This window comes from Aquarana catesbeiana, linkage group LG03 (assembly GCF_042186555.1).
Source record: "Aquarana catesbeiana isolate 2022-GZ linkage group LG03, ASM4218655v1, whole genome shotgun sequence".
Taxonomy (NCBI): domain Eukaryota; kingdom Metazoa; phylum Chordata; class Amphibia; order Anura; family Ranidae; genus Aquarana; species Aquarana catesbeiana.
Genome location: NC_133326.1, coordinates 310,916,564 through 310,931,391, shown reverse-complemented (window position 1 = coordinate 310,931,391; position 14,828 = coordinate 310,916,564). Strand labels below are relative to the sequence as shown.

Sequence of the window (14,828 nt, the reverse complement as noted above, 5' to 3'; positions counted from 1 at the left end):
ACCACTGGTAACTTGGCTTTTTGAATGCATGGGAAAGACGAGGACGTAACCTTGTTAAGGGACACGTTTTACAGGGGTTTGGACTGTTTTGTCTCTCGCTGCTGTCAAGCAAATTCAGTGACACGGGGGCCGAGTCCTGCGGTCTGTGTCAACGGATGCAGCAGCAAAATTCAAGAGCGCTCCCGCACGAGTGCCCCCGTGGAAATTGGCTCTCCGCGGGGGCACTCGCCAAAGAGGAGGAACCAGGAGCAACGCTAGGGGACAACAGAAAAGGTGGAGCGGGCCTGCTCTGTGCAAAACCCTTGCACAGAGCAGGTAAGTATAACATGTCTGTTATTTTAAAAAAAATGAACCTTAACAATCACTTTAAGGTGAAAACCCTTGAGACTTTACAACCACTTTAAGGACAAAGTTGTTGCCGAATAATCAGGTACATAGCAGAAATATAAAAACTGCTCTGGTCCATAGAGGGTGCACAGGTGTGAGAGCTGAAGTGGTTTAAGAGAAAACACAATAATTCTTGTATTTCTCATTTCTTTGAGGTTAATGTTTTACTGTAAGAAATACTTTTCTGAATTAAAATAACATTTGAAAATAATGCCAATATGAATCACATCAAATGACTATATCTAAAGTCTAACTAAATTACATTTTTGGAAGGATAAATTAAATCCACTTTGAGGGCCTAATTACTCTTGTGCACTGCAGTAAACCGCATGCGATACAGAGTGTTTCCACCAAACACCTGCTCTATTTTCAGTGGCATTCATTGTGAATGGCACCCCAACATACTGTAGTGTATGATGCACTGCAGCGCACCACAATGCACATGCCATGTGTTATTGATCCGTTGTAATGCTTTGGCAGTCCATTCAGAATGGGCTGCCTTAATGCAGCTCACATTAATAAAGAATAAAACAGCTTGCCAACATGTGAATGGGCCCTTAAAAATACTGTGCCTTTTCACTTTATAGAATATGGTTTTTGTCTTTGTTATTCAATATTTGTTTCAGGTCTCCAATAAGCACAATTTTATACTACAGCATTAGCAAGGGCATTTAGTCCTACATGAAAGCACTTTGATTTACATATTCTTGAAGACCATATAAATACATGCTGATAGGATAAACATTCAGATGTCAGATTACATCAAGGGGTATTCAAAGCAAGAAGCCCTATTGCCCTTGTAGGGCTGAAGCTGTCGGTTCAGTAATACATGTAATTCCCCAGCAGGATGAATAAAACTGATTTACACCCTAGTGCAAATCGGTATACCATCATATTGAATCAGCTGCCTCCTGAGCATATATGTGCTTCGGGCAGGGAGTGCTGTCAGCTGTAAGGATGAGTGACTCACTAACGACGCTGCTCTATCACCCTTCTTCATGGCGATTAAATGGAGAGAAAGCATGAGTAATGTGGTGAAATTTAATTATCTTTTTACGCAGCATTAAAAATTTTGTCTACAATTTGCTAAGTATATTTAATGAGATAAAGAGTCTCTCTAATGCAATTAAAAAAGATTTTTTGCCATTTGATATTTAGGAAAATTGGAAATGCTAAAGACAGAATTTTCATGAGTTTTTATCAACTTATAACCATGGTGAAGAATCATGCAAATGAAGATGGATTTTATTAGTAATGGAACTTGGATTATCACCTGTTAAACAATACAATTTGTCATGGGCAACTAATTGGAAATTTTAATTTGGTTAAAATTATTCAAATTATTATTATTAATTACCTAATTATTAATTATTCTATTAAAGTGCAAGCTCCCAGGAACAGGGCCCTCCTAACCCTCTTATATTGAATTGTATTGTTGCTGCATTGTCTCTCTTTATATTGTAAACGCTGCACAAACTGTTGGCGCTATATAAATAAACGCTGCACAAACTGTTGGCACTATATAAATTCTATATGCTACTACTCATAACTGCTGATCAATGGTGAAACTTGCCTGTGTAACTTTTGCAGATAGATATTATCGTCATCTGCACTGAACATGATCATTAAGTATGATACATAAAAAAAAAAGAAAAAAAAAAGGCTGGTTTCTAGTAGTACATCTTTCCTAGTAAAGCCATACATTATACAATTTTCTTGTTCAATTTCCTTTAGATTTACCTTCAACTATGTAGTGCAAGGGCCTGCCTGAATTGAAAGTGTTTAGGTGTGACCTCATATTATAAGGTTTTGGTAAGTTGTAGAAGAAAATTGTATAATGTATGGCCAGCCTAAAGATGGTTAAGTATATACAACATTGATAAAATGCACTGCACAGCAACCCAGTTGCATTACAAAAAAAAAAATGAAAAAAATAAAAAAAAGTAGTAGTGCGAACGTAGTCTAAATACATTTCTTTCCCCTTTGCTATAAGGCAACAAGGATAAAGATTCCATTAGAAAATAACCCATTATAGAACAAAAAAGCAGAAGCTTCTTCCTTGAAGTATTAAAAAGAATCCAGTAGGGTGCAGTATTTTTCCAAGCATCGTATTCATAAGACGGCATTCCCCACGAAATGTATGTGATGTCTCATTATGCCATTTGGAAAGAACCCTTGGGTAGCGTGCACTTTCATCTCTATGACTCCCACATAATACCATATGTACAATGTAAAATACCCCTTTTACACGATATTCTAACTAAATTGATTTATGGGACTGGAACCCAAATGGGCTTAAAAAATATCAAACATCCCCCACCACAAAACGTGGCCAACAGCTTTAATGGGTACTGTTGAGAGCCACATTTATGAAAACTCAAAACATCAAAAAAAAAAACAAAAAAAAAAAACATCAAATTCTGAATGCCAAAGTTTGAGCAATAAAAATCTACATGCATGTGCATATGTTAGCAAATGTTTCAACGACCAAATGAATTCACTGGGAGACAAATACATTCCTGCTGTCAGTGGTGTGCCCTAAGCACAAGCGCATGACACAACAGTACATGAAAGATCCCTGTACAATTCGTAAATGTTTGCATTTCCTCAGTGCTTGGATTAGACAGCACTTCCCGGCCTGTTAACTTCAACATTAATGGGAACAAGTGTCAGAAACGTTTGATAAATTACTATAATTACGGTGTTCTGCTTGTTGTGAATATTTTGGTGCCCTAATTTAGGTAGTTAGGCTGGCATGCTTCGCTTTCATGGCATCTAGGTTCTAATTTTAAAACGCCCTGTAGAAGTGTCTTAAAAAGTAAATAAAACCCCGAAAAACGATTATATTAGTCATTACGACACTAACTGAATCCTGCCTTCTTAAGTGGCGGCAATGACCTATTTCTTCCAGTCATTGGACAGGAACGATCTGCCCGTTTATGTTATAATGCAAAGCACTAGATGTACAATTCAGCCCTCACCAATGCAGCAAGTCAAGTACTGAGTCTAACTGCTAAACGTTACATTTTATGGAACGTCTACCTCATCACCAATGTGTATAGTATATTAAGCACTAGTTATTTTTTCATAGCACTGGGTATTTTTTCATAATTCCTGCAAGTCACTTTTTACTGTGGTACACTACAGGATATGGAACACTCATGCAGCTCTCTGCATATATTGTTCAGGAATCAGGATACATTACAAATGCCCACTTCTTGCCAAAACACTGACCTGATCATTTGCTAAGAAAAGGTTTATAGTGCAATAACTTCCAACAACCAACCAAGGAAATACCATCCATGAGTTAGTTGATATATTTATGGTTCTGCGCACGACACCATCATTCCTGGCATTGCTTTAGTAAATAACTCTGTAAGTCTATATATATTGATGAGCGAGTTTGGGGTGGAGGAACTTTACTGGCCTGCACAGAGTCCTGACCTCAACCCGATAGAACACCTTTGGGATGAATCAGAGCAGAGACTGCGAGCCAGGACTTCTCGTCCACATCAGTGCCTGACCTCACAAATGCACTTCTGGAAGAATGGTCAAACATTCCCATAGACACACTCCTAAACCTTGTAGATAGCCTTCCCAGAAGAGTTGAAGCTGTTATAGCTGCAAAGGGTGGACCAACTCAATATTGAACCCTACAGAATAAAACCAAAAACAAATGTCAAGAGACAGCGGCCAGTTTAAAAACAAAAAACGTCCAACATTCGGCCCACGTGTATGTCAGTCTGTCTGACAGAAGTCGGCCTGGAAAGCCAGCATCTGACTGACTCCCGGATCAATGCTCTCAGCCAATGGCAGAGAGCGCTGATCAGAGTGTTCTCGTCGGGGAAGGTGCGCCCCCTGTCAGAACACAACAGCTCAGCGGGGGGGGAGATCGCTGAACTAACCTTGCATGGTTAGTACAGTGGCTCTGACCTGAGCTGACAGTGTGCTGCTTGAATGAAAAAAAGTGTGTACCCGGGTTAAGACCAGGGTGCCATTAAAGTTCATGTGCGTTTTAAGGCAGGCATCCCAATATTTTGGCTATATAGTGTGTGTATATATATATATATATATATATATATATATATATATATATATATATATATATATATATACACACATATACATACACACATATATACATACATATACAAATACACTGTATATACAAACAGTATCTCACAAAAGTGAGTACACCTCTCACATTTTTGTAAATATTTTATTATATCTTTTCATGTGACAACACTGAAGAAATTACACTTTACTACAATGTAAAGTAGGTACCATGTTGAACTTTCAGTGACCAGTATGACAGAGTGAGAGCGATAACACCAAATTTAACACACCTGCTCCCCATTCACACCTGAGACCTTGTAACAATAACGAGTCACATGACAACGGGGAGGGAGAATGGGTAATTGGGTCCAATTTGGACATTTTCTCTTAGGGGTGTGCTCACTTTTGTTGTCAGCCGTATAAACCTTAATGGCTGTGTGTTGAGTTATTTTGAGGGGACAGCAAATCTACACTGTTATACAAGCTGTACACTTACTACTTTACATTGTAGCAAAGTGTAATTTCTTCAGTGTTGTCACATGAAAAGATATAATAAAATATTAACAAAAATGTGAGGGGTGTACTCACTTTTGTGAGATACAATATATATATATATATATATATATATATATATATATATATATATTGTATTACATAAATGACCTTACAAACTAACAGTCTACCTGGCAGGTTCTACTCCTACCTTGGCAAATAACAAGATTTTGACTTGATGATAAATGTTATTCCCTACTTATTCCAACCTGTTTGTTCACCTTTAGAGAAAAAAATTTACAGGTGAACTAATACCATACATCCTCCCCACCACCCAATCCCCGCTGTACTTCCCTCTTCTCTGTGCAACTCTTCTAAGACAAATCAGGGTGATGCTCTGTGACGTTGCTGACCAATCAGAATAGCTCTGCTCCATCTCAGAAGCACTATGCAGAGAAGAAGAGTGGGGATTTTAAATCCGCAGACTGCTGGTCTCCCTGCATGGGCATTCCCAGAGTTAAGTACAGTGGGGACCAGGGCGTGGTGGAAGGGGTGTTAGTTTGACTTTACATTTTTCCTGTAAACACTTTAAGGCCGTATTTACACGGAAAATGCAGAGCTGCTTGAGAGATTTAACACTCCAGCAGCGGTAGGAGGCAATGTGGTGCGCAATTCAGCACATAACACGGCTCCCTTTATTTTTTTATTTTTTTGTTTTGCACAAATTTTCTGTGAAGTATACAAAACTTACACTTCATTCATGGCAATGTACAGCAGAGCGATGCTGTACATTGCCATGCGATTTGGCACGGTGCGCTGTGATAAAATGCAGCATGTTTGCATTTTAGTACAGTATGCTGCAGTGCAACCCTAGGCTGTGTTGCAGTGTGAATGGGGCCCATAGAAAACAATTGTTTCCTGTGTGTTCTCGCAAGAAACAGGCATTTTACAATGCAGTAACACGCTGTCACCGCAGCATGTGTGAATTTACCCTAAAACTTTGCCAAATACACGTTTTGGTATGATGTTCTCCTGCTTTATTTTAAAAGTGCTGTTCTATCTTCAAATCCCATTTTTCATCCAGACAACTTAGGTAACATGGGCAAAGTCTAGGGAGATGGCCACTGTATATGTTATTCCCCCCCCCCCTCCATGTTTTCTGACTTTGTAAAAGCAAGCAGCATCTGTATGGAATTCGGTCACTATATGTCAAGAGGATGTGGTTCAATATGTGGTTAAGATGGCCTAATGTAGGCACATAGCAAAACGCCAAACCTTACCACACTATACTAATCCTTACTTTTGTTTGTTTTCCGTCTTCCGGCATTTCTATTTCCAGGATACGGATTTCCTCATCTACGTCTTTTACTTCTCATTTACCTAACCAGTTTAAGTCTTTGTAACACTATCAAAAAGTTACTTATTAAATATCCGCTAAAAAGTACTGAATGCATTTCTATTGTTCTTTGCCAATTGTTCGAAATACTGTAGACATGAGCTCACATTCAGTTTAAATTTATTGTAGCCATATTTCCTAATTGTCATGATGCAGCAGCTGTTCTTCTTTTCCTTTAATGTCAATGTACATTCATTGCACTTAAATACAATGCAGAGACTCTTGTATCATCTTCATTATTAAGTTCAATGTTAAACTTTAGCTGAACAGAATGTCAAGCCAATACCAAGAATTGCACAAATACAGTTTATTGACAGAAGACTGGAGGAAGAACAAAATTTGAGCTTTCTGAATTTATATCTGTACTATTTTATTAGTGATGGTCTAAAGATTGCATTGAAATCATCTGCCCCCTTTAAGGCCAGACTAAGCAGGTCATTGTTGGGGTTTTGCATGCCTAATTCCAGAGTCATTTATGTTGCAGTGAGGAAGGCATCTTGTGCAGCACTGAAACATCAACTATTTGTTTCAACAGTTTAATACATTCTCAAAGGAGTGCTGGCTTTTCCTTGTGGATTATGTGGTAGCACAACCTTCATGCACCAACCTTACGGAGTGCAAAATTGAGGGGTTACTTTTGGGGACATTCCATTTCATTCTTATAAAAAAACAAAAAAAAACAAAAAAAAAAAAAACACGTGTATTGGTAGGAGAATAAAATATGGGCCTGAAATATAAAATGTATATTTGTTTGGAGATTAAATAAAATAGGCCAAAAAAGGACAAAAACCTGGAAGCTCTGTATACCAGTGGTGGACACTTTGAGACAAATGTACTCAGCACCAGAGACGTGAGCAATCTGTATACTGGTTTACTAGCCATTCAAAGAGCCATAATAATCAGTCAAAAGCGGTTCTTTACCCTGTTTGAAACGAAAATTAAAAAGTCAGCAGCTACAATAACATAGCTGCTGACTTTTAATAAAAAGGACACTTACCTGTCCAGGGGTCCAGTTCTTTGACAGTCTTCAGGTCCCCAGTGGCGGCATGTTTACTGTGGGCAGTCAGCAGTGATTCCTTGCACCTCTACAGCCGACTGCCCACTGAGCATATGCAAGCTGCGCTTTGTGAATGGTCCCACAGCCTTCTGGGACCTGTGGCATGCCAGTGGAAGCGGGTATCTCTCAAAATCAGATACTCCCCCCAGAGTGTCAAAAATAGAAGAGGAGGGGGAGGAGAGCATAAAGCAGAACTTCCTTTTTAGGGTGAAGTTACGCTTTAAATACGCCTATTTCCTTACCTGTAACTAACAGCATATGAAGCCTTAGTGGGCTAAAAACATTAGGAGAACTGAGGAAATGCAAGTCTTACTGAGATGAACCTAAACAACATTAACTTTCCCACATTTGAAACCTCCGTTGTCTTTTTTGATGCGATGCATAAAGCTCTACACTAAATTACTATTTAACTACCAAAAGTATTCTACTACAGTAAACCTCACACTCAGTCTCAAAATTATTTTTTTTTTGTTTTAACCATTGAAAGGTTAATTCCACTTTTATGGGGGGGAAAAAAATAGCAAATAAAAAAATAAATAAAATAAAAGAATATAGCATATACAATTGTGACACAAGTCATATTGTAATTGAATGTTATTAAAAAATGACCTTTCCTTTTCAATCTGCACCTCTGTCATTTTCTGTAAAATGTAATATGGCAACCTGGAGGTGTTCTGTACACAGAATGTGTACAAAACGCCCCCCAGGAACATAATTTCCCGTGTAATTGGCTCACTGATTTTCCCAGAAGTCTACATTAAGAAACGAGTCATATTTTTGGAATCACCCTGCAACGACACGTTTCACCAGATGGCATCTTCAGGAAATGGTGTGGTGTCGTGACTACTAAATAAAGAAGCACATAGCAAAAAACGTATTACAAAAGATGTATTGTATACAAAAAAAGGTACTCAATGCATACACATAAGGTACAACCAAATCTTTAATTAAATAACCAACATGGATGCATCCCCCCATTTGGACAAGAGTTCCAAATGAGGGGATGTACTCTAATCAATATAACACATCATAGTGAGCCATTTTGCAACAAAAAGGTTATTCAAATCGCTTATTTATTTATTGAATAAGCTTTTTGTTGCAAAATAGCTCACTATGATATGTTGTATTGAATCTTAGGTATCTCTTGTATCCTTATACCTTGTGTGATTACACATTCCTCTTTGTGAGGACTATCGCACTTGTGGGCAATTTCTTTCTTGGATAGGCATGTAGAGCCGTCACATGCAGACTCCATACCTTCAGTTTGCTGTTATTTGGCTCCACCTCTTCACAGAACAGATGAAGGATTTGCAACTTAGGGAAACGTCTATCCAAATGGGGAAATGCATCCATAATGTTGGCTAATTAAAGATTTGATTGTACCTTATGTGTATGCATTGAGAACCTTTTTTGTATACAGTACATCTTTTGTAATAAGTTTTTTGCCATGTGCTTCTTTATTTAGTAGCCACAACACCACACCATTTCCTGAAGAAGCCATCTGGCGAAACATGTAAAAATAAAGGTGTGAAAATAGTAATGTTACATCAAAACTCATGTTCCTTGTGCTCCGGACATTAATGTCTTGTACAAAATGCTTTTATCTTCCCTTTTTTACTTGTGTGTATAAATAAAAATTTATCTTTCGTATAATTGCTCTTGTTCCATGAATATGTACAGATTGCACCTAATGAATCAGTTTCATTCAGTAAAAATGGTTGCTTATACCAGTGAAATTCCCTGACATAAACAATCATAATGCGTTAAAAAAACATCCTGATCACTTCCCCAGAGTAGTACAGTGTTATTATGGTAACACTGTATTGCTCTGGTCATGTGTGTGCTCTGGTCACAGTGAGTTAAAAAAAACAAATCGCAAGAGAAGAAAAATATTTTATAAAAAAGAAAAAAATATATAAAAAATTAAAAAAAATAAATTTATTTTTTAACATACTGTCACCCGTGTCCCTAAATTACTTCCACACCCGTTATATGATAACCTTGTACTGCACTGGTTAGAGTGTGTAAAAAAAAAAAATTGTGAAAAACAAACAACAACTTCAAAAATCTCGACCTGCCTCTTACTAAATACCCTGGACTGTCTACTTTCCAAAAAGGGGTCATTTGGGTTTTTTTTGTACTGTTGTGGCGTATTCAGGCCTCAAAAAATGAGATAGGCCATCTGTACAACAGGATTGATCAATTTTCAAATATATATCATATATGGTTTATGCACTTTATATCTTACCTACAGACTTAATAATATACACTGATTTGGGTTATTTTCACCCCAAAAAGGGTAGCAGAACACATTATGGCCTAAATGTATGAAGAAAGATTATTTGCAAAATGTTATAACAGAAATGAAAGAAAAAGCGCTCTTTTCAAAATTGCTGGTCTTTTTTCAGTTATTTAGCAAAAGAAATGATCATTTCATATGGGTACAGTATTGCAATTGTCATTCAAAATGCAACAGCGCTGAAAACTGATCTGGGCAGGAAGGGGTAAAAGGGCCCGTATTAAAGTGGTTAAAAAGTCCATTTCAATCAAATGGTGAAAAAAAAAAAAACATGGATGGGTTGAACTAACCATTTTTTGAGTAGGTACTAGATTGAGACTATAGCCTCATGTAAAAATTTGGTTCAAAAATAGCAAAGTACCATCATCCAAGTTGATACATAGAAAAAGGGGATGAAAATGGGGAAAAAAAAGACAGGTGCTGAAGCTGGCCATATATCTATTCCCAGACTCAAAAATTGTGATGGACTATCTCGGTACTAATAACAAACAATATAAATGATATAAAAAAAGTATTTATTACATATAAAAATAACATACAGGGTTCATAAAAACAACAATTTATGGAAGAAATTATATTTAAAAAAACAAATACTCAGGATTCCCCCAAAGAGTATCTGCTGTTGAAGCAAATCTCGAAATTGACTTTTTCCTCTACTAGTTTTGCAGTAGGTTAACTGCTTCTTCAGGAGGAATAATCTATAAAATAGATATTGGAGTAAAGCACAAATCGAATGCATTACATTCAAAACTGCAGACAATTATAATTCAGCAAATTATATATTGGAAAATAATGATAATCGTCAAATTGCCCCCCAACCCCCCCTTTCTTTCCTCCCCCCAACCTTCATTTGTCCCTCCCCCCTTTCCCCCTTCCTCTTTTTTCCTCCCTCTTCTTCCCTTCTGTCCCCCCTCCCCCTCCCATTTTCCCTTTCTCCTCTTCCCTCATCTATCATTCCCCGCCTTCCCTTTCCTTTTCTTCCCTCTCTTTTCCGTATCGTTATTTACTCCTTTACATATTATCATTTTTTCTATTGAGACTCATACCCGCATACATCCCCCTTGTCCGCCACGGGGGGAGCCCTTAGTTTGGGCCTGTGGTTTCACATATGACCATTTTACAGCCCGGTGAGCAATTCGACGATTATCATCATCTTCCCATGTATAATTTGCTGAATTATAATTGTCTGCAATTTTGAATGTAATGCATTCGATTTGTGCTTTACTCCAATATCTATTTGATAGATTATTCTTCCTGAAGAAGCGGTTACCATACTGTAAAACTAGTAGAAGAAAAAAGTCAATTTCGAGATTTGCTTCAACAGCAGATACTCTCCGGGGGAACCCTGAGGTTTTTTTTAAATACAATTTCTTCCATAAATTGTTGTTTTTATACGTAATAAATAATTTTTTATATAATTTATATTGTTTGTTATTAGTACCGAGATAGTCATCACATTTTTTGAGTCTGGGAATAGATTAATGGCCAGCTTCAGCACCTGTCTTTTTTTCCCCATTTTCATCCCCTTTTTCTATTTTTTGAGTAGCAGGGTTGCGTCTTTTGCCTACATACTGTATTTTCTAGAAAGGTGTCCTCCTTTTCTCATCTCAGAAAGTAGCAGCAGGAGAACTATTTTTTCCACGAGTATGACAAAGCTAAAACTTTAATGTCCTTTTTTTTTTTTACTATTACAGACACCTCATTAGGATTCCTTCCTACAAGTATGTATTCTGCTTAACTGGCATAGAAATATGATAATGCCTTTGATGCGCTTCACAGACAGAGATCAATCATGTTAATACCTCCATTGAAATTCTCCGGTGTATCCTGTTCCTGAGGCAAACACCTGTTGGTGACTGGACTTCATCAGATGAGGTTCCAGAGGCCTGGTCACTTTCTCCGTCAGATCCCATTTTCAGGTTTTCATGCACAATGTCTAGAAAAGAAAACCACAGGAATTTATGACATGGCCATTACAGGAATCCCCATTACCTAGCAAATAAAGACATGTTTGCAAATACTTGCTCAGTCAAATCACCAATCTTACTCAAGTTGAGAACAAAATGAAAAAAAAATGCACTTTACCTATTAAAACAAGGCAAAACACACATATATGTGTAGATTAGAAAATGTGATCACAGCATACACTTTAAATTTTATAACATCAGCATTGTAATAAAAATGCAATCGTTATTTTTGACAATCCAATCTAGCTTACTTTAAAAAACTCTTTTCATGTTGTGAATTCTGCATGTCTGCTGGCCATCTCTTTACACAACTTCCTGGATTCCCTGCATGCTTTACAGCTTTTACTCTGCGGTTTATATTCAGTTTCCAAGGACTACATATCCCATGGTACCTTGCTGCCTGCAAACAGAGATTCCTGTACCAACTCCACCTCCTGAAGCTCTGTGAATTCTGTGTCTGTGGCACGGCAGTATATCACAGGATATAGTGAATATGTATCACAGAATTCAAGGAAGAAAGTTTACTGACTTAAAGACTTCAAAATAATTGAAGCACAATGCTGGATTGAATATAGGATTTTACATTTAGACCATAGATAAACTTTAAGTAAATCAAAGCCAACTCCAGAAATGATTTGTATTGTATACTTACACTGGTCCAGCTTGGCACAATGTAAGTACCTTTATGAATAATGTCTGCACCAAGTAAAATCATTCTCACTATTATTCTATCTACAGCTGTGGTCAGTAAAAAGTGCAAAGTGTCGAAAAAAAAACCAAAATAATTGTGACTGTACCTTTAAATGTAGGTCCTTCATCAATTAAATAATAATAATAATAATAAAAAAAAAGTGTCTAATGTGCAAAGATCATACAAATCAAGATAACATTTTATCAACAATACCATAAAAAAATGAATCGTGTGTACTGAATACAAAATTGCCAATCAGCTTATTCTGATAATATTTATTCACTACAGGGGATTCATTTTTTTGATGGTATTGTTAATGAAACGTTGATGTTTATGATCATTGCCAATTAGACACAATGTAAGTATGCATAGCTCAAACATGATGGACTGCTGGGAAACGGCAATACACAGTAGTAGTAGCAGTAGTAGTATCGTCACTACTACAGTGATAACCATGATCTTCTGGGTCCTGCTCAGGTTCTTTGTGAGCGGCTACTCTTCTGCACACTAACCACAGGGTGACACTCGCTTGGCAGTGCTGCCATTTACAGAATGCCTTGTATTTGTTTCAGTTAACACAAGGCATACTCAGACTGGATTAGGTGGAGAGGAGGTGTGGGTGAGAACATGATCCTCACCTAGGCCTATATGACAATGCCTTGTATTCCTCAAAAAAAAAAATACACAAGATGTTCTATGAAGTGCATATGCCTGAAATGCCAATGTAAGTATCTTTGGGATACAGAAAAGCACAAGGATGTGTATATATGTCTATCAATTAGGTTGTATACATTTGTAAACTTTGCCCAACCTAACTAAACAAGATAATTTCTGTCTTTACACCAGGGGTCTCCAAATTTTCTAAACAAAGGGCCAGTTTATTGTCCTTAATGCTTTGGGGGGACTAGGGCCAGTGGGAGTAGAAAATGTCTTGGTGTGCAGTGGGAGTAAACAATACCCTACCTTTGGTGTCAGTGGGAGGACAAGTGCCTCATCCTTGAGGTCAGCGGGAGTAATGGTGCCCCATCATTGGTGTCAATGGAAAAGAATATGGCCCCATTGTTGGTGTCAATGGAAGAAATTGTGCCCCATCATTGGTGCCAATGGAAGGAACTGTGCCCTTTTCATGGTGTCAGTGGGAGGAATAGTACCCCATTGCTGGTGTCAGTGACAAAAATTATGCCCCATTGTTGGTGTCGGTGGATGAAATAGTCCCCCAAGGATAAAGGCAAGCAAAGGGCCACATCCGGCCCCCAGGCTGTAGTTTGGAGACCGCTGCTTTATACAAGGGTAAGTAAATCATGGCAATCAATCTCCTCTCGTATTTCTTTTGTAACTAAAGCAAAGTGAAATCAAACGTGTTCTGACACTTTGTAACTGTGATTGCCAAAAATAACCTATAAATGAAAATTCACATTATAACAACTTCAAATTTATATTTCATTTTGTAAATCTGCTGTAATCTGGCAAGCTTCCCATGCAAGACACTTTGGATCCTTATGCAGCCCACTAATACGAGAGGATATTGGTATGATCTGGTTGTGTTCAGCTGCATGAGTTTTTGATCCTATGTTTATGGTGGAAAACAGATGCCTGACAGAAAACAGCTTTCCAGATGAAGGCATTAACATGCAAGTTTGGATGAGCCAAGCTTGCAAATGTGTAAAGCACTCTTTAAATTATTGGAAGATTTGCTGTCCTGAAGCATAAGCATGATCTGACTATAATCTATATGTGAAACGTCTATAAATTATGTGTGTGACTAGCTCCCTCACTGCATTCAGCTACTGGGAGTGAGGAGAACTAGCTCTACATAAGCTCTAAAGGCCGACCATACACTGTTTGAATTCTGCTTAACTAGCAGAGTTTCGAACTGCTAATGGGCAAGCTGAATGTAACCAAGATGATTGACCAACTTGGGTACAACCAGCCTGCTAGGTTTTTATATATATATATATATATATATATATATATATATGTATATAGCAGACGCTAGCGATAATCACTGTTTTCGCCCGGCGGGGACAACTTCCCCCACGGGGAGAAGACAGTTGCTGATTTCCCTGTCAACACTGTCTGTGGTTGCAGGAAAGAAATTATTTGCACAGTGTATGGTTTGCCTAAATCATTACTTGAAGGTTGCACAGAGATGAGGACTCTATCCACTCCCCCCATAGAACAGTGCTAAGTGTATGAACAATCATTCATCAATGCTTTCATGTGGAAGGAAGGAAATTAGTCACATGCTGCCATATACCTAAAAGTAGATATCACTTTGCTCTCACCTTTTCAAAACAGAGTGTTTGGGGAGTAAAGAGAAGATAAGGATAAGCCCTGCTGGGGAGTCCAACACAAAAAAGTGAGCATGTTGGATTGACCTGTATGAGCAAACCAAAGGTTCCTTTTAAGCAGTTTCGTTGTATGGTTTTATACAAGGGGATCCAATCATTACTTAAAAAATCAAAAGACCCTTTGAAGATACT

The 14,828-nt window shown here is 37.7% G+C and overlaps 1 protein-coding gene across 3 annotated transcripts in view; it reads right to left on the bottom strand.

Moving 5' to 3' along the window:
- Window positions 1-14,828, bottom strand: part of CDK17 (cyclin dependent kinase 17) — a 131,950-nt gene that overhangs the window by 58,012 nt on the left and 59,110 nt on the right. For all 3 annotated transcript variants that reach the window (XM_073620269.1, XM_073620270.1, XM_073620271.1), the window contains one exon: window positions 11,490-11,623. In XM_073620269.1, the coding sequence (XP_073476370.1) occupies window positions 11,490-11,623 (134 nt within the window). The remainder of the gene's footprint in view (window positions 1-11,489; window positions 11,624-14,828) is intronic.